Source organism: Vicia villosa, linkage group LG3 (genome assembly GCF_029867415.1).
Source record: "Vicia villosa cultivar HV-30 ecotype Madison, WI linkage group LG3, Vvil1.0, whole genome shotgun sequence".
In the NCBI taxonomy this organism is placed as follows: domain Eukaryota; kingdom Viridiplantae; phylum Streptophyta; class Magnoliopsida; order Fabales; family Fabaceae; genus Vicia; species Vicia villosa.
Genome location: NC_081182.1, coordinates 190,638,810 through 190,659,581, shown reverse-complemented (window position 1 = coordinate 190,659,581; position 20,772 = coordinate 190,638,810). Strand labels below are relative to the sequence as shown.

The 20,772-nt window shown below is 35.4% G+C and overlaps 3 protein-coding genes across 4 annotated transcripts; all 3 read left to right on the top strand.

The window, feature by feature from the left end:
* Positions 1-262: 262 nt before the first annotated feature.
* LOC131662700 (uncharacterized) lies at positions 263-2,541 on the top strand. Its single transcript, XM_058932556.1, has 5 exons — positions 263-636; positions 1,407-1,484; positions 1,823-1,922; positions 2,027-2,169; positions 2,267-2,541. Exons 1-5 carry the CDS (start codon positions 349-351, stop codon positions 2,474-2,476), a joined length of 819 nt encoding a protein of 272 aa, XP_058788539.1. The 5' UTR covers positions 263-348; the 3' UTR covers positions 2,477-2,541.
* A 584-nt stretch (positions 2,542-3,125) lies between these two features.
* LOC131662698 (putative disease resistance RPP13-like protein 1) lies at positions 3,126-8,073 on the top strand. 2 transcript variants are annotated; one of them, XM_058932553.1, is made up of 2 exons: positions 3,126-7,142; positions 7,663-8,073. In XM_058932553.1, the coding sequence occupies exon 1, from the start codon at positions 3,312-3,314 to the stop codon at positions 7,113-7,115; it is 3,804 nt and encodes a 1,267-aa protein (XP_058788536.1). In that variant the 5' UTR covers positions 3,126-3,311; the 3' UTR covers positions 7,116-7,142; positions 7,663-8,073. The 2 variants fall into 2 exon arrangements, with proteins under 2 accessions (XP_058788536.1, XP_058788535.1); XM_058932552.1 differs by having other exon boundaries at positions 3,127-7,142; positions 7,659-8,073.
* A 7,876-nt stretch (positions 8,074-15,949) lies between these two features.
* LOC131662697 (putative disease resistance RPP13-like protein 1) lies at positions 15,950-20,772 on the top strand. The gene is made up of 2 exons (XM_058932551.1): positions 15,950-20,022; positions 20,572-20,772. Exon 1 carries the CDS (start codon positions 16,150-16,152, stop codon positions 19,993-19,995), a length of 3,846 nt encoding a protein of 1,281 aa, XP_058788534.1. The 5' UTR covers positions 15,950-16,149; the 3' UTR covers positions 19,996-20,022; positions 20,572-20,772.

The window sequence follows — 20,772 nt, the reverse complement described above, 5'->3', positions numbered from 1 at the left end:
TACAATATTACACACAAAACTGTATAGAAATTCGATGTCGAACTAAATTTGAAATGCATTAAAGTACAAATATAATTTCCATAAAAAAATACAAATATAAACTAATCAAAAGATACATTGAATATGAAGAAAAAGTCATGTATTTGCAAATGTTTGAAAAATGAAAATATCTAAGAAACCAAAAGCAAGTAAATAACAGAGACATTTTCATGCCACTACTTCTCACAAGACAAAAATGATTTGTCTCCATTAGTCACAATTTGTGTGGATAGTATCATCTTAGATATTGTATTACCATATCTAAATGATCTTATAGTAAAAAAAAAAAAGCTTAGTAACACAAATTCAATGGCTCTTTCTTGTTACACCTTCATCACTCCTTCTATACCTTCTCTTTCTCTACATACTCATCGTTCATCAAAGCTTCCCCTTAGAGTTTCTCATATAAATGCTTCTTTAAGCTCTTCTGATTCAAAAGCACCATCATCGTCGTCATCGTCGCCACAAAGTGTGCCATCTTCAACTCCTTTTGTTGAATCTAGGCCACATGAGCCTGCCTTTAACTATGCCTTTGCCAATACTAATGGCAACCCACTTCTTAGGATGGTTCAAAATACAGAATCTTCCATAGAAAGGGTATTTGTGTTATTTCATTTGTTATGGTTCTTGTTGTTTTGATCTAGTTCTATTAATATATGTTAGTTTTGAAATTAATCATGATATCATGGACTATTACTTTCATATGTTCTACATATTATAGTAACTGGAATCAACATGTTATAGCCTATAAGGACTAGTTAAAAACAATGAGGAGCAATAGTTAATATTCCTATGTTTTAGGGACTAATTATACTTTAGTTTATTCATGGTGAAGAATACCTCTACACATTGCGGTTGCGGGTGTTACGATTGCGGTCATTACGTGTGAATTTTGATTGGGAGGTGTTTGAAAAACACTTGATATTAAGATTCTTTTATCGTATCAGGAGTAAACTAAGTTTTGTGATTATGAAATTGAGTTTTGATGAAAATACTTCAAGAAATATGGGAAATATTGTCTGATAGAGTTCCTAATACGGTCGAACGTGTGATTTTAAATCACATTGTAATTGCGGTTTGACAACCGCATCAGCAATATTGCGGCCGCAATTGCAGTTGTGTACCTCAATTTAAAAGTATGCCTTAGTGATTGTCATGATATTCAAATTTAAATTAGACTTATGCTGATGCTAATTGAGATGAGAATGATCAAAGTATTTTGCAATATGAGAAACTGTCATGCTTTTATATTATGATATGATTATGAAATCAAAATTTTCATTTTCAGTATTTTGAACTTAGTGATATATTACTAGTATGGAGTGTTACCTTTTCTATTGTAATCTTTTTGGTTTTGTGTTGATCAGGTGATTTTCGACTTCCGTTTCTTGGCACTCTTCGCCGTTGCAGGTTCCTTGGCTGGCTCACTCCTCTGCTTTCTAAATGTACATTTTCTCAACACCTATAGTAAATGAGAAACAAGATGCTATAAATTTGTCCGTAAAAAAATCAAGGGTTTGTTTGGATCAAGTCATTGTATACCTGCATAAGTACTTGTGAGATTGTTCGAAACAGTTTATGGAAGGAAACAGCTTATGACACGTCTATATGCTGTTTTCATCTTATTCCGATAACCTCTTCAAGATAGCTTATGACAACAGCTTAAAGCTTATATGAAAATTGTTTGGTTTTATTTTAGTTTTCATGTGATAATGTAAGGTAAAATTTAACGCGAATTAAGTTTCACATATTTGACTGTGTATATAATCTTTGATGATTTCAGGGTTGTGTTTATATTGTTGGTGCATACAAAGTCTATTGGTCAAGCTGTGTCAAAGGAGTTCACACCGGAAAGATGGTTCTTCTCCTGGTTGAAGCAATTGGTAATTTATGATATTTCATACATACACCGGAAAGACTTACTTAACTACTTTCATTTAGTCTCTTTTTCTTCTGCTAATAAAGTGGATGAATCTTTGTGCTGCAGATGTTTATCTTGCTGGTACTGTCATGTTGATTTTCGGTATGGGCTTATATGGATTGTTCATCAGCAACACACCTCCCGATGTGTCACCTTCTGTCGACCGAGCCCTTAAAGGATCTTCTCTCTTTGGAATGTTTGCTTTGAAGGTAATCATAAATCCTACAATCTTGTAGCCGAGGATGTTTGCGATTATCTTAACTGTTGATCATCTTAACGAACATGTATATATTGTCGTCTTTTCAGGAGAGGCCAAAGTGGATGAAAATAAGCTCACTTGACGAATTGAAGACAAAAGTGGGACATGTTATTGTAATGATTCTTCTTGTAAAAATGTTTGAGAGGAGCAAAATGGTTGTAATTGCCACGGGTTTAGACTTACTTAGTTACTCAGTTTGTATTTTCTTATCATCAGCATCTTTGTATATTCTTCATAATCTACATAAGCAAGATTAGAATGTAGTAGACATTGTAATATTCTAAATTCATATATATGTAAATGGAGAATATGGTCCAAAATATTACTGTTGAAAGCTTCTGTTCTATTTCCGGTTGGCATGCTCAGATTTACACCTCACTCTCATATTTGGTAGTGAACACTCGTATCGTCCAAAATATCACTGATTAAATCTTCTATTCAGTATGCAACATTTAGAAGAAATGAACGTTGTTAACCAACTGCGGTTTCCGCATATGGTTGAACCTTCCTTTCACACCAGTTACAACATGAATCTAAGTCCGGAATTTTTCTGGTTGCAGGTTATGTTCTCATTTGTTTTGGTCTACTCATTTTAGCATAAAACAATCAATTCTTTCAAATAAGAACTTTTAACTTAACCAGACCACTAAGATAGAAAAAAAACAGTATCAATATTTAGTAGAAATAGTATAAGAAATAACAGAACTAATAAAGAATACCTTGCGTTAGAAAAGTGGTCTTTACACAACAGTAGTCTAGTACACCATATTTGACTGTGTGGTTGTGTCATGTCTTTTTTATGGGCCCATGCACTAAATGAGGTTGAGCAATTTCATTGGATATGGGTCCACAACAATAGTCTAGTACTATTCATTCACATGTGAGACTTCTTGTGTCTCTCTACCTTTTACAGCCAACCATTCATCCAAAAACACTAGTCTTATCCATTCATTCACATGCCATTGAGTCTTTACTCCTTACTTTCAATTACTACTATCTCTCAATCTTCATAGCTCTTACTCTCTTTCAAAATTCAGCTATTAAGATACAACTTCCTTACTAGTTGATTTGCTTTAACAAAATCCAAACAAGATGGCGGCAACTATGATAGGAGGTGCTTTTCTCTCTGCAACTCTTCAAACCTTAGTTGAGAAACTTGCTTCAACAGAGTTTCTTGATTATATCAGAAACACCAAGTTGGATGTCTCCCTCTTGAGAAAGTTACAAACAACCTTGCTCACTCTTCAGGCTGTGCTGGATGATGCAGAAGAGAGGCAGATCAACAATCTTGCTGTCAAAAAATGGCTAGATGACTTGAAAGATGTTGTCTTAGATGCTGAGGATTTGGTCAATGAAATAAGTTACGACTCCCTTCGCTGCAAGATGGAGAATACTAAAGCTGGAAACAGAACTAATAAGGTGTGGAACTTTCTTTCATCTCCTTTCAAAAACTTCTATAGAGATATCAATTCCCAATTGAAGATCATGTGTGAAACCCTTGAACCTTTTGCACAACATAAAGACACCCTTGGATTGCAAACAAAAAGTGCTAGAGTTTCTCGAAGACCACCTTCAAGTTCAGGAGTTAATGAATCTGTCATGGTCGGTAGGAATGAAGATAAAGATACAATCATCAAGATGCTTGTATCAGACTCAGACTGTGGCACCAGCAAAAACAATAATTTAGGTGTTGTTGCAATTTTGGGTATGGGCGGTGTCGGAAAAACAACCCTTGCACAACTGGTCTACAATAATGAAAAAGTTGAACAACATTTTGATTTCAAAGTCTGGGTTTGTGTATCAGAGGACTTCGATGTTGTGAGAGTAACCAAGTCTCTCCTTGAATCTGTTGTTAGAAATACAACATTTGCTGCGTCAAAGGTATGGGAAAGCGATAACCTTGATATTCTTCGAGTTGAATTAAATAAAATCACGAGGAAGAAGAGATTTTTGTTTGTGCTGGACGATTTGTGGAATGATAGTTACAATGACTGGGATGAGCTAGTAAGTCCCCTTGTTGATGGAAATCCTGGAAGTTCAGTGATTATAACTACGCGTCAACAAAAAGTTGCAGAGATGGCAAAGACATTTCCTATTTATAAATTAGACCCTCTGTCACATGAAGATTGTTGGTCTATACTCTCAAAACATGCATTGGGAAGTGATGAATATCATGCTAGGAAAAACACAGCCCTTGAAGAGATTGGTAGGAAGATTGCAAGAAAGTGTGGTGGATTGCCAATAGCTGCTAAAACACTAGGAGGACTTCTACGTTCAAGAGTAGACACAACGGAGTGGACTGAGATTTTGAACAGTGATGTATGGAATTTACCGAATGATAATATTATACCTGCGTTGCATTTGAGTTACCGTTATCTTCCGTCTCATTTGAAAAGATGTTTTGCATATTGTTCAATTTTTCCAAAAGATTATCCACTTGATAGGAAGCAATTGGTTTTGTTGTGGATGGGAGAGGGCTTCCTTGATTATTCTCACGAGGGTAAATTGCTAGAGGAAGTAGGTGATGGTTGCTTTGCTGAATTATTGTCTAGGTCCTTAATTCAACAATCAAATGATGGTGCTCGTGGAACATTGTTTGTCATGCATGACCTTATCAACGACTTAGCTACATCCGTATCTGGAAAAATTTGTAGTAGGCCTGAATGTGGTGACATTCCTGAAAAGGTTCGACATTTATCATATAATCAAGAAGCGTATGATATTTTCATGAATTTCAAGCATTTCTACAATTTAAAATGCTTGCGAAGCTTCCTACCCATTTCCAGTAATTGGTTTAGAGCTACCTTGTCCATTAAGGTGGTTGATGATTTGTTGCCAACATTCAAAAGGTTGCGGGTGTTATCGCTTTCAAAGTATGTAAACATCACCAAGCTACCAGATTCAATTTGTAATTTGGTGCAATTGCGATATCTAGATTTGTCCTTCACTAAAATCAAAAGCTTGCCTGATACAGTATGTAACCTTTACAATTTGCAAACTTTGAATTTATTGGGTTGCTACAGTCTCACTGAATTGCCAGTGCATATGGGAAATTTAATCAGTTTACGTCACCTTGATATAAGTGGGACTGCCATAAAAGAGTTGCCTATGGAAATTGGTGAACTGGAAAACCTCCAAACTTTGACTGTTTTTTTAGTGGGTAAGCGACGTGAAGGGTTAAGTATCAAAGAGCTAAGGAAATTCCCAAACCTACAAGGAAAATTTACCATAAAAAACCTTAACAATATCATTGATGCAAAAGAGGCGGAAGATGCCAACCTGAAAAACAAAGAGAAAATTGAGAAGTTAGAGCTGATATGGGGAAAACAAAGTGAAGATTCACTAAAAGTGAAAATTGTGCTCGAAATGTTGCAACCACCAATAAACTTGAAGAGCCTAGTCATTGATTTGTATGGAGGGACAAGGTTTCCGAATTGGTTGGGAAATTCTTCATTTTCTAACATGGTGTCCATTGACATTCGTAATTGTGAATACTGCATGACACTTCCACCGCTAGGCCAACTACCTTCCCTCAAGAAGCTTAGTATATCGAATTTGTTGTTATTGGAGACAATTGGCCCAGAGTTCTATTGTGTTGAGGAAGGAGAATGTTCCAGTTCTACCTTCCAACCATTTCCTTCCCTTGAGCATATGAAATTTCACAGCATGCCAAATTGGAAGGATTGGATTTCCTTTGAAGGTATAAATTTTGCATTTCCCCGACTTAGAACTATGGAGTTACATAATTGTCCTGAACTAAGAGGAGATTTGCCTGACCACCTTTCATGCATGGAAGAAATTAAAATAGGAGGTTGTTATAAGCTATTGGAAACTACCCATACTTTGAATTGGCTATCGACAATCAAAATAGTGACAATTAAAGAAGATTTTAATCATAAAGTTTTATCCACCGACTCTCCCTTTCAACATGCAGCTGCTGCTGAAAGTTACCCAATGTTTATTTCAAAAATGATGGTGAGTAGTATTTGTCTTACTCACTTGGAACTCTGGTTTATTCAATCTCTCACTGCATTTCCCACAAATGGTCTACCCACTTCATTGCAGTCACTTAGTATTCACAGTTGTAGCAAGTTATCCTTCATGCCTTTCGAAACATTTCAAAATTACACATCACTTGTGAGGCTTGATATGTGGGAATGCTGTGATTCACTTACATCATTTCCACTTGATGGTTTCCCTGCGCTCCAAACACTTTGCATCCATCGTTGTAGGAGTATGAATTCCATTTTTATTTCAGAAAGTCCTTCACGTCGGCAGTCAACCCTCCGATCACTTCAAATCATATCAGTTGAATCACTTAAAGTCAATCTTCGGTTGGACACGCTCACCAATCTTGAACGTTTGGATCTGTGCTGTCCTGGAGAGTTGTCATTTTGTGAAGGAGTTTGTCTACCCCCCAAATTACAAACAATTGATATTTCTTTCGGAAGAACAAAGCCGCATGTAAAGGAATGGGGTCTCCAACACCTAACCGCTCTTTCAAGATTGGTAATTCGAGAAAAGGGTAAAATGGATAACATATTGAGAATTGATTCCATGCTCCCCGTCTCCCTTGTGACTCTTTATGTCGGTGGTAATATTTTCTTTGAAGGAAATGGACTTCGACACCTGTTCTCTCTCGAAAATCTCCACTTTCATCATTGTCAGCATCTTAAGTCATTGCAAGAAAACTGCCTTCCTTCCTCGCTGAAATCACTTCAATTTTCTTTCTGTAAACAACTAGAGTCATTACCAGAAGACAACCTTCCTTCCTCTCTGAAGAAACTGACCATCAGAGAATGCCCTCTGTTAGAAGAAAGGTATAAAAGGAAGGAAAACTGGTCCAAAATTGCTCACATCCCAGACATACAAATAAATCTCCAAGTCACAATATGAGGACAAGTTGCCTTCCTGTTGTTTCAGGTATCATTTTCTCTTTCATACTTGTTTATTAATGCTCACAATCCAAACACATTTATAAAGATTTTCATATATATCATCTCATGGATTAATAACTTTATTCCACAATTCTCAACACAAAACCAAATATCAATATCTGCTCCATTCCTCTATATGAGATTTAATGTATTCTTTTTTAAATACAAATCTTTTTTTATGTTTCCTCTGTTAAAATTGCACAGAATCAAATCTTTTGCACATTTGTGGAATAAAGTTAAACCAAATATTTTAACTTTTATGAGATATGGTTATTCAGCTTCAATAAATAACACATTATGTTTTGCTATGAAATCTGTTTGTTTGTGAACTGGAAAATTTTATACTATAACCAGAATTGACAATCTGTCTCTAAAACAAACTCTTACCAATTTTACTTCTGCGATAATTCTGTGAAAACTATTGGCCAATTTCAATTTTATCAACTGAATTATTAGTAACAATATTGAAAAGGAAAGTAATTGTTTTGGTCTTATTTTCAAGAGAGGCCTAAGTGGATGAAAAACAGCGCACATGATGAATTGAAGACAAAAGGGGTGCATGCTATATTGAATGTTGTGTTTCTTATTGTAAACTTGTTTCAGAGGAATCAAATGGTTTCCGTTGATTTTCGCAAGATTTGATTTACGTAGCTAGTATTAAGTATGTACTTGATCATCATTTGATTGCATCTTTGTGTATTCTTCATAAGCTGCATTAGGCAGTCAGACAGAGTACAATGCCGTAAATCTTTGTGTATTCTTTATAGTTTGAGACTTTTCTGTTGTACTTTTCGAGTCATATTAGATTACTTTTTTCCCTATTTATCTTGTGATTATAAACTGGTGCATTTTGTAAGCAGTGCCACACTGTTCTCTTGTGTCTCCGACTATCAGTTATATACATAAAACATTTTCTATTTCATCTCTATGACATTTGACTATCTCTAGAAAATCAATTTTTTCGTATCTTATTAACTAGTTTTCAAGAGTTAAATTTTTATGTTGAAATGTCCATTAGATTCCATATATTTTCTATTTAATGACAAGGTCTGGATAGTGCATAATCAGATTTCATTTATCTTCAAGTGTCGAGTTTGACAACCTTGACTAGCATGTTTACCACCTCTGCGACATGCACATGATCGGTTTATGTTATGGTACAATTAGACAAACGAGGCAATCCAAATTAGCTGTAGCCGATTGATAATGAAAGGAATGGGACGGAGCACAAGAGTATGTAACAGAATGTGGATAGACTGGTGGGGAGTGAAAAATGTGTAATTTCAATTGATATTTTCCTCTTGATTCTCTTCTCTCTTTATGGCTTGGACTCATTTCCATATTCTTCAAATAAACACTCATCTTTACTATTTTCCATGTTTTGACTTTTATCTGTTTACTTCCAAGAAAAGAAGTAAATTACACAAACTAAGGGGACATTTTCCTAGCCATCTTAGTTGCATGGAAGAAATTGTTATAAGTTAAATTTTTATGTCGAAATTCCATTAGATTCCATATATTTTTCTCGTCAATAGGGCTGTTAAAGACAAGGTCTGCATAGTACATAATCTGATTTCTTTTTCATTGCATGGGAACTAGTGATATAAACCTTGCCATACTAGCACTATAGTATTTGTGGTGTGAGAATTAGTGCAAATCCCACATGTGGTTCAACAGATCTTCAGATTAGAAAGCACACTTCATGACATGTTCATTTGATAGGTCTAATCTCTCTTCACAATGTTATAGTTAGCATGTTGTTTTTCTGTTAAAATTGCAGTTACATGCAAGTTACTTGAGAAAAACCAATAGATTAAATTTGGAGTTTTGATGACACTCTATCATTACATGTTTTTCCCGAATATTTGGAGTGATTTTGATGAAATATCAAGTCAAAGTGAAGCAAAAGTGCCAAAGAATAACCAAGACTGACCAAGTGAAGATAGTTGGAAGAGATCGTTAAAATTGGGTACAAAAGGACCAAAAGCACATTGGAAGAATTGTGATTGCGATGATGTCACATTGCGGTCGCAATACTCAGTGGTGCTCTCGTGATAGGTCACTTTTATGGACTTTTTCTGATGCGTTGTTTTTGCAATATAAAAATAGGTTTTTCTAGTTCAAAATTAAGGGTTCTACGTATTTTAATTTAAAGTGATGGCTAGGAGTCCCATGAAGGTAGCTTTTAGATATGAAGCGCAGACACCTCTAAGAGAGGGCGTGTCACGGTGTTCGACACTCGTATGACACGTGCCGGAAAAGTCAGATAAATGTCAGAAAAGTCAGTCAAGTGTCTCCTAAAGAATAGATTTTTTTTATTGTTTCGACACTCTTTAAATCGGTGTCGGACATTCGTATAACAATCGTACAACACATGTCGAACAATTCAAATAAAGTTTTTCAAAAGTATTTGCTTTCAACATTCCTTACACATCTTTTGGACATATATTGAAACAATATTATCAATGAAGAATTAAAGACATTAATTCTCATTAGATCATTTTTATCACTTTTAATAATAGATAGATAATTGAAGCTTAAACACTATCGTATATATAGCAGTGTCGGTGTCCTTTTTGATATTATTGCTGTCGAAGTGTTCGTGTCGTGTCGTATCGCAGTGTCTCAAGCGGAGTCCATGCTTCGTTTTTAGAGCATTGGAAGCTAATGATGGCCAAACTCTTCAAGAATTTCACATGCAATCATCTTCTCAACTCTTGGTATTTTATTGTATTACTATGAGTATCTAAAGTACTTTAGATTAGGTTTTGGCTGATGAGCTGGTTTTGAACATGTTGGATTATATGCTTAATATGATGTTTAAGGAATAATTGAAGTTATATTTTCTATTTAATTATCCTTGTTCTTAATTCTTATTATGTGTGGATGCGGTGATAATATGAATCGAGTAAGGATTATTGACCCTAAGCCTATGAGTCTGAACAAGGATAATTAATCCATTTTTGCCAAATGAATAGGTATAGGAGACCACTAGTAGTGGTTTCGTCGACCGAATATGGATAGGAAGTCACTGGTAGAAATTAGTGAGCTATACACCAAAGGATTGAGTATAGTGGCTTTGTTAATTCTCCGTAAAAATATAACGACTTTAACATTCATCTAATGCATTAAACATCAGCAAGGGATAAACATGGTATTTACGGTAAAACCTAGTCGTTTTTCTTATATTGAATTCAGAACAAATTTACTTTTTGTAAAAATAACTCGAAAACCCCTCAACCTTTACTTTTTTTTATTCTCACAATCGTAGTTTTGTTAAATAACAAATCCTTGTAGATGATACAATCATACAATCTTTATTTATTATTTCCACACAATCAATACACCTGCCGAATAATCATCATCAATTAGATATGTAATTACTATTGTTATTGTTAGACATCTCATTAAACTCATCTACCTTGTTTGGCTTTCATGTTTTTAAAAATTGTTTATCAGTAATGTAAATTTATTATAGTAAAGTGCCTGTCCGAAATGTTTGAGTGTATGAATGAAGAGCAGGAGAGGATAGAGAGTGAAAACATAACTATTTGAGCTGTAAATGTGAATTTGTTAATATAACAAAATATTGTCAGGAAGCATGTTACTTTGCTTTATGGTCGTTGGTGAATAATTGTATGAAACATCATATTTTACATTGCCGGCCTAATCTTACATAAATTATGATATTCAGAAATCGACATGGATTATTTAAAAGTATTTTTCTTGATCCATTGATCAAATGACGGTGGTCGTGGAAAAATGTTTTTCATGGTTGTCGTAGGTTAGATTGTGGTGACATCTCTGAAAAGGTTCGTCATTTGTCATATATGCAAGATGCGTATGACATTTCCATGAAGTTTAAGCAATTCTATAGTTTTAAATACTTGCGAAACTTCTAGCTTCTTGCCCATTAAGTATTGGTTATTATGCACTTGAAAAACCACCAAAGTGGTTGTTGATTTCCTTCCAACACTCAAAAGGTTACGTGTGTTATCATTATCAAAGTACACATAACCTTCACCAAGCTACCAGACTCAATTGGCAATTTGGTGCAGTTGCGATATCTAGATCTCTCCACACTAATATCAAAACCTTACCGGATACAGTATGTAGCCTTTACAATTTGCAAACTTTGATTTTATTAGGTTGTTGGAGTCTCATTGAATTTCCAATTCATATGAGAAATTTAATCAATTTACGTCACCTTGATATAAGTGGGAGTAACATAAATGAATTGCCTCTCGAAATTGGTTGAGTGGAAAACCTCCAAACTTACCTCCCAAATTACAATCAATTGTGGTTGTGTCTAAAGGAACAACAGCTCCTCTAACAGAATGGGGTCTCCAAGGCCTAACCGCTCTTTCAGGTTTGCGTATGGGATTGGGTGATGACATATTTTACACGCTGATGAAGGAATCGTTGCTACCCATCTCCCTTGTGACTCTGGCTATCCATAATTTATATAATATGAAGTCCTTTGATGGAAATTGACTTCAAAAACTCTCCGTCCCTCGAAAATCATGGATTATTTAAAAGTATTTTTCTTGATCCATTGATCAAATGACGGTGGTCGTGGAAAAATGTTTTTCATGGTTGTCGTAGGTTAGATTGTGGTGACATCTTTGAAAAGTTTCGTCATTTGTCATATATGCAAGATGCATATGACATTTCCATGAAGTTTAAGCAATTCTATAGTTTCAAATACTTGGGAAGCTTCTTGCTTCTTGCCCATTAAGTATTGGTTATTATGTACTTGCATACCCACCAAAGTGGACTCAAGGTTACATGTGTTATCATTATCAAAGTACACATAACCTTCATCAAGCTACCAAACTCAATTGGCAATTTGGTGCAGTTGCGATATCTAGATCTCTTCAACACTAATATCAAAACCTTATCGGATACATTATGTAGCCTTTACAATTTGCAAACTTTGGTTTTATTAGGTTGTTGGAGTCTCACTGAATTGCCAGTTCATATGGGAAATTTAATTAATTTACGTCACCTTGATATAAGTGGGAGTAACATAAATGAGTTGCCCCTCGAAATTGGTGGACTGGAAGACCTCCAAACTTTGACCTTTTTTTAGTAGGTAAGCAAAATGTAGGGTTCAGTATCAAAGAGCTAAGGGAATTCCTAAACCTATAGGGAAAACATACCATAAAATACCTCTGGATAATGTCTTTGATGCCAAATAGGCAGAAGATGCCAAACTGAAAAGAAAAGTGAAAATTGAGAAATAAGTGAAGACTCACAAAAAGTTAAAGTTGTTCTTGAAATGTTGCAACCACCAATAAATTTGAAGAGCCTTAAAATTGACTTATATGGTGGGACAAGTTTTCCGAGTTGATTGGGAAATTCTTCGTTTTCTAACATGGTGTCTCTTCGCATAAATGATTGACACTTCCACCTCTAGGGAAATTACCTTCTCTCAAGAAGCTTGCTATATCGAATTTATTGTTATTGGAGACAATTGGTCCTGAGTTCTACTGTGTCCATGAAGGAGAAGGTTCTAATTTTTCCTTTCAGCCATTTCCATCCCTTGAGCATAGAAAATTTCAAAGCATGCCAAATTGGAAGGTGTTAAGAGTCCCACATCGGACAATATATAGCCTGAACATGTGCTTATAAGTGGGGGCAATCCTTACCCTACTAACCGGTTTTGTAGGGTTGAGTTAGGCCCAACCATATTTCTTAACGGAAGGAATGACTTCCCTTTGAAGGTATAAATTATGTTTTTTCTCAACCTAAAACTATGAAGTTATCTAAGTGTTCTAAACTTAGGGGACATTTCGTTTCTTTCTGAATTTCCCGCAAATGGTCTACCCACTTCATTGCAGTCACTTGATATTAAATGGTGTAGGAATTTATCCTTCATGCCTCATGGATTGTGGAAATGGACTTTTATAATATGAAGCACACACTCTAATACAGACACCGCGACATGCACACGGACACTCCAACACCGACATGTCAAAAACCTAGGACACTGACACCGACACCGCTATATATGTCATAGTTTTTGAGTTTCATTCATTCATCTAATATCAAAAGATTTAAAAATATTATAAAGAAAATTAATGTGTTTAATTCTTCATTGATAACATTTCTTTAATATATGTTTAACCCTTTTAATCGTGAGTGAGATTTGTCTAGAAAATGAATAAAGTATGTTGAAGAAATAAAACACAATTTTTATTAAAGAAAATTTGTATGAATTATCGGACACGTGTGTAAGAGTGACATAACGATTCAAAATGTGTCGAAGCCAAGAAATAAAATCAATTATTTGGAGACACTTGTTTGACTTTTCCCACACTTGTTTGACTCTTTTGTCTCGTGTCATACAAATGTTGGACACCGCGACACGCCTACTTCTAGAGGTGTGCTTTTTAATTCTTTATATTTTCTATGACTAGCTAAGTAGAAATTGCACATAACCAAATCTTTTGCACATTTGTTGGATAAAGTTAAATTACTAATTGGTCACTTCCAATATGGTCTAACTACTTTTCTGAATCACCGTTTCTCTTTTCGTGTATATTCTTTGCTAAGCAATTTTACTTCTTGGATCATTCTGTGCAAAAAGTTAGCCAATTTCAATTTTATTAATTGAATGGTCACTTGATGAATTGAACACAAATGAGGTGCATGCTATTGTTGCATGTAAACTTGTTTTAGAGGAACCAAATGATTTTCATCAGAATTTGATTTACTTGGCTAATATTCGGTGTGTATTTTATCATCATTTGATTGCATCTTTGTATTATTATTTTCGACAACCCTACAGTAGCCAATGTTTGTAATATATTCTTATCATATTTGAATGCTCATATGATTCAGAAAAATGAAGTTTCAAATCGTCTGTTCCATTTCTTTGTCAGAATGTGCAACTTGAAGAATCCGTATTGTTCTTGCTTCTAAGTACAAGCAACTTTTTTGAGTAACATAAAGATTGATGCTCTAAAAGATACTGTGCTTTTTAACTTGTTTTTAATGCAACTATTAATTCCAAGAATCACTTTCTGAAATTTGTCAGTTTGAGACTTTTCCATGATACTCTTCAAGTCATATCGGATTACTTATTTTTATTTTTCTCTTGGGGTTAGTAAATCTGAGGAAATTTTCCATATGCTTGCTCCAACGATTATAGTGTTTATTCAAATCAAGGAATATTGTTCATTACCGTGTGATTTCTAATGGGTTTGATCATTGCTTAAGTTTCTGATTTGTCGATAAAGTTTCAGACCGAAATATATTCTTGATGGACACTACCGTCGAATATCATTCTTGACAAGCATTATTACAATGGCCCTGTTGCAGATTGTAAGCTATCGAAAAACGTCATTTCCAACAAATTTTCTTCATTTTCTGCTGTTTTTTATTGTCTCTGGTTTTTCTTGTGGTGAGTACCGGAGGCTGGCCTGGTTCTGGGTTGGGTCCAGCGGAAGGAGTTTGACTCCCACAACATGCTGAACCAAAAGAGGTATACACATTTAACATCGAACGCACGTCAAAATCTATGAAAAGTACGGAGCTATCATATGGTTGTATGCATGGTTGTCAAAATCGGGGTCTCAATAAAGAGCGTTAGGATATGGAAAAAGCGTAAATAGTAGGATCGTAACTCGGATTGTAAGATCCCAACAAATAGACAAAATTATAAAAAATAGCTCGAAAAAATAACCTTAACATAAAATTCTCATTAACTTAATCATAATAGCTAATATTCAATTAAAGAAAGTTTCTTGAAGAGGTATACAACTTGTATGCCTCTCCTGTGGCCAAGACTACTCTTTCTCATGCAGTACAGCCATAAGTGCATGAAAGTTTCTTGAAGATATCTACATTTGTATGATAGATATCCAAGCTACCATACAATTAGTTATGTCTAACTTCACTCAACTTGTAAGAGATGGCTGCAGTTTTGGTTGGAGGAAATACATTTCTGTCTGTTTTGTTCAAACCTGAATGGACAAACTAACTTCAACTCAGTCTGTTTCATGATTATATCAAAAACATCAAATTTAATGAGTCATTGATGGATTTAAGATGCAATCTTTGATGCTAAGGATTTGTTCAATTATATGATAAATATAACAAAAAATGCTCAACAAAGACTAGTCTCTATCCTTCAATATTCATAGCAATATGGCTCCAACTATGGCGGAAGGCGCCTTTCTCTTGGCTACAATTCAAATCATAGCAGACAGACTTACCTTCTCGGAGTTTCGTGTTTTCATTTGAAACAACACTATCAGCTCTTCAAGCTGTGCTGGTTGATGCAGAACAGAAGCAGTTCAAGGATATTCATGATAAACAATGGCTCGAAGACTTGAATGATGCAATATTTGATGCTGAAGATTTGCTCATCATTTTACACCACCGGAATGATCATCATGGAACTTGAAATCTACACATGCATTAGGCAACATCCAATGGTAAATATGCTAAAGTCCGGAACTTAAAATCTGCAAAGGTAACAAATATGTCAAATGATTCTAACTCAATGGAAAGATAGTTTGAATTTAACTACATTTTCCTAGTCACCTTTATTCCATAGAAGAAATTAAAATAGAAGGTTGTGGTCGTCTATCGGAAACGCCGCCTACTATGCATTGGCTTTTGTCAATTTACACAACAGTAGTCTAGTACACCATATTTGACTGTGTGGTTGTGTTATGTCTTTGTTATGGGCCCATGCACTGAATGAGGTCGAGCAATTTCAGTGGATATGGATCCATAAACCATTAATGTGCATTTCTCAGAAACAAACAAGTAATATTCATTCACATGTGAGTCTTCTTTTACAGCCAACCATTCATCCAAAAACACTACTCTTATCCATTTATTCTCATGCCATTGAGTCTTTACTCCTTACTTTCAATTACTGCTATCTCTCAATATTCATAGCTCTTAATCTTTTTCAAAATTCAACTATTAGCTACAACTTCCTTACTAGTTGATTTGCTTTACAAAATCCATACAAGATGGCTGCAACTATGATAGGAGGTGCTTTTCTCTCTGCAACTCTTCAAACCTTACTTGAGAAACTTGCTTCAACTGAGTTTCTTGATTACATTCAAAACACCAAGCTGGATGTCTCCCTATTGAGAAAGTTACAAACAACCCTGCTCACTCTTCAGGCTGTGCTGGATGATGCAGAAGAGAGGCAGATCAACAATCTTGCTGTCAAAAAATGGCTAGATGACTTGAAAGATATTGTCTTAGATGCTGAGGATTTGGTCAATGAAATAAGTTACGACTCCCTTCGGTGCAAGATGGAGAATAGACAAGCTGGAAGAAGAACTAATCAGGTGTTGAATTTCCTTTCATCTCCTTTCAAAAACTTCTATCGAGATATCAATTCCCAATTGAAGATCATGTGTGAAACACTTGAACCTTTTGCACAACATAAAGATACCCTTGGATTGCAAACAAAAAGTGCTAGAGTTTCACGAAGACCACCTTCAAGTTCAGGGGTTAATGAATCTGTCATAGTCGGTAGGGAGGTTGATAAAGAATCAATCATCAATATGCTTGTATCAAATTGTGGCACCAGCAAAAACAATAATTTAGGTGTTGTTGCAATTTTGGGTATGGGAGGTGTCGGAAAAACGACTCTTGCACAACTGGTTTACAATAATGAAAAAGTTGAACAACATTTTGATTTCAAAGTCTGGGTTTGCGTATCAGAGGATTTCGATGTTGTGAGAATAACCAAGAGCCTCCTTGAATCTGTTATTAGAAATACAACATCTGCTTCTTCAAAGGTATGGGAAAGCGATAATCTTGATATTCTTCGAGTTGAATTAAATAAAAACACGAGGAAGAAAAGATTTTTGTTTGTGCTGGATGATTTGTGGAATGATAGTTACAATGATTGGGATGAGCTAGTAAGTCCCCTTGTTGATGGAAAACCTGGAAGTTCGGTGATTATAACAACGCGTCAACAAAAAGTTGCAGAGATGACAAAGACATTTCCTATTTATAAATTAGACCATCTGTCAAATGAAGATTGTTGGTCTATACTCTCAAAACATGCATTCGGAAGTGATGAATATCACGCCGGAAAAAACATAGCATTTGAAGAGATTGGTAGGAAGATTGCAAGAAAGTGTGACGGATTGCCAATAGCCGCGAAAACACTAGGAGGACTTCTACGTTCAAGAGTAGACACAACCGAATGGACTGCAATTTTGAATAGCGAAGTATGGAACTTACCGAATGATAACATTATGCCGGCTTTGCGTTTAAGTTACCAATCTCTCCCGTCTCATTTGAAACGATGTTTTGCGTATTGTTCAATTTTTCCAAAGGATCATCCACTTGATAGGAAGAAATTGGTTCGGTTGTGGATGGCCGAAGGCTTCCTTGATTATTCTCATGTGGGAAAATTGGCGGAGGAAGTAGGTGATGACTGCTTTGCAGAATTGTTGTCTAGATCCTTAATTCAACGATTAAATGATGGTGCTCGTGGAAAATTGTTTGTCATGCATGACCTTATCAACGACTTAGCTACATCCGTATCTGGAAAAATTTGTAGTAGGTCTGAATGTGGTGACATTCCTGAAAAGGTTCGTCATTTATCATATAATCAAGAAGAGTATGATGTTTTCATGAATTTCAAGCACTTCTACAATTTTAAACACTTGCGAAGCTTCCTACCCATTAATTTTGGGAGGTCATACAATTCGTTATCCATCACGGTGGTTGATGATCTGCTATCACTATTCAAAAGGTTGCGCGTCTTGTCGCTATCACAATATAGAAACTTCACCAAGCTATCAGATTCAATTGGTAATTTGGTGCAGTTGCGGTATCTAGATCTTTCCAAAACTGCAATCAAAAGCTTGCCTGATAGAATATGTAACCTCTACAATTTGCAAACTTTGAATTTATTAGGTTGCTACAGTCTCACTGAATTGCCAGTGCATATGGGAAATTTAATCAGTTTACGTCACCTTGATATAAGTGGGACTCACATAAAAGAGTTGCCCATGGAAATTGGTGGACTAGAAAACCTCCAAACTTTGACTGTTTTTTTAGTGGGTAAGCGACATGAAGGATTATCTATCAAAGAGCTAAGGAAATTTCCAAACCTACAAGGAAAATTTACCATCAAAAACCTATACAATGTCTTTGATGCAAAAGAGGCAGAAGATGCCAACCTGAAAAACAAAGAGAAAATTGAGGTGTTAGAGTTGAAATGGGGTAAACAGTGTGAAGATTCACTAAAAGTTAAAGTTGTGCTCGAAATGTTGCAACCACCAATAAATTTGAAGAGCCTAGTCATTGATTTGTATGGAGGGACAAGTTTTCCGAATTGGTTGGGAAATTCTTCGTTTTCTAACATGGTGTCCATTGGTATTTATAATTGTGAATATTGCATGGCACTTCCACCACTAGGCCAACTACCTTCTCTCAAGAAGCTGAGTATATCGAATTTGTTGTTATTGGAGACAATGGGTCCAGAGTTCTATTGTGTTGAGGAAGTAGAATGTTCCAATTCTACCTTCCAACCATTTCCTTCCCTTGAGCATATGGAATTTCACAGCATGCCAAATTGGAAGGATTGGATTTCCTTTGAAGGCATAAATTTTGCATTTCCACGACTTAAAACTATGAAGTTACTTGATTGTCCTGAACTAAGGGGAGATTTACCTGGCCACCTTTCTTGCATGGAAGAAATTGAAATAAGAGGTTGTTATAACCTAATGGAAAATTCCCATACTTTGAATTGGCTTTCGGCAATCAAAAAAGTAAAAATTGAAGAAGATTTAAAGTGGGAAGTGTATACTCAAAGCACTCCATGGTTAATGTTTTTTTCTAAAGTGATCACGAGTAGTATTTGTCTTACTCGTTTGACACTCTGGAATATTCAATCTCTCACTGCATTTCCCACAAATGGTCTACCCGCTTCATTGCAGTCACTTGATATTGATGGGTGTAGGAAGTTATCCTTCATGCCTTTCGAAACATTTCAAAATTACACATCACTTGTGAGTCTTTATATGTGGGATAGCTGCGATTCACTTACATCATTTCCACTTGATGGTTTCCCTGCGCTCCAATCACTTTCCATTCTAAAGTGTAGGAGTATGAATTCCACTTTTATTTCAGAAAGTCCTTCACGTCGGCAGTCAACCCTCCAATCACTTCGCATCATATCCGATCCCTCAATTGAATCATTTAAAGTCAATCTTCGGTTGGACACGCTCACCAATCTTGAACATTTGAATCTTTGCTGTCATGGAGAGTTGTCATTTTGTGAAGGAGTTTGTCTACCCTCCAAATTACAATCACTTGTGATTGAATGCAAAAGAACAAAGCCGCATGTAAAGGAATGGGGTCTCCAAGACCTAACAGCTCTTTCAAATTTGTCAATTCAAGAAAGGGGAGAAATGGATAACACCTTGACGATGGATTCGTTTCTCCCCATCTCCCTTGTGTCTCTCACTGTCAGTAATATGTCCTTTGAAGGAAATGGGCTTCCACACCTCTCCTCTCTCCAAAATCTCCACTTGCTGAGTTGTTTACATCTTAAGTCATTGCCAGAAAACCGCGTTCCTTCCTCGCTGAAATCAATTCAATTCATTAATTGTGAAAGACTAGAGTCATTACCAGAAAACAGCCTCCCTGCCTCTCTTAAGCTACTGACTATAAAAAAATGCCCTCTGCTAGAGTCATTACCAGAAGACAGCCTCCCTGCCTCTCTTAAGAAACTCACCATCAGAGATTGCCCTTTGTTAGAAGAAAGGTACAAAAGGAAGGAAAATTGGTCCAAAATTTCTCACATCCCTGTCATACGAATAAATGGCCAACTCACAATATGAAGACAAGCTGCCTTCGCGTTGTTTCAGGTATGATTTTCTCTTTCATACATTTTTATTTATGTTCACAATCCAAACACATCTCTAAACATTTTCATATCATCTAATGGATCAACATTTTATGTTTCCGCTGTCTGAGATACAATGTTTACTTTTTCTGCAAATTTTATTCCAAAAATCACTTGACATAATGTTGTTTGAGACTTTTAAACTCGTGTTAGAAATTTTATGCGAAGGACACTATCATTAGTCTTTAATATTGGTTCCAGCAACGCTTTTAAATGAAAATTGCAAAGAATCAAATCTTTTGCATTTGATGAATAAATAACACATTATGTTTTGGTATGAAATGCGCTTGTTTGTGAAGAAAACTATAATCATATGTTTTTGTTAACTGATACATTTTATACTATAATGAGAATTTGACAATCTGTTATTGAGAAAATGAAAGGGAAATGCTTATTTAATCTTCATTTTCTTAAACTCTTACCGATTTTACTTCTTCGCCTCTTCGACAATTCTGTGAAAACTGTTGGCCAATATTGAAAAGGAAAGTAATTTTTGTGGTCTTATTTTCAGGTGAGGCCTAAGTGGATGAAAAACAACCCAGTTGATGAATTGAAGATAAAAGGAGTGCATGCTATTGTTGTGGTTCTTCATGTAAACTTGTTTTAGAGGAATCAAATACTTTCAGTTGATTTTCGCAAGATTTGATTTACGTAGCTAATATTAAGTCTGTATTTGATCATCATTTGATTGCATCTTGAGTATTCTTCATAA

Coding starts and splice junctions, on each gene's coding strand:
- LOC131662698 (XM_058932553.1), top strand. CDS start 3,312: ATGGCGGCAACTATGATAGGAGGTGCTTTTCTCTCTGCAACTCTTCAA.
- LOC131662700 (XM_058932556.1), top strand. CDS start 349: ATGGCTCTTTCTTGTTACACCTTCATCACTCCTTCTATACCTTCTCTT. Junction 637..1,406: donor CAGAATCTTCCATAGAAAGG/GTATTTGTGTTA, acceptor TGTGTTGATCAG/GTGATTTTCGACTTCCGTTT. Junction 1,485..1,822: donor CACTCCTCTGCTTTCTAAAT/GTACATTTTCTC, acceptor TGATGATTTCAG/GGTTGTGTTTATATTGTTGG.
- LOC131662697 (XM_058932551.1), top strand. CDS start 16,150: ATGGCTGCAACTATGATAGGAGGTGCTTTTCTCTCTGCAACTCTTCAA.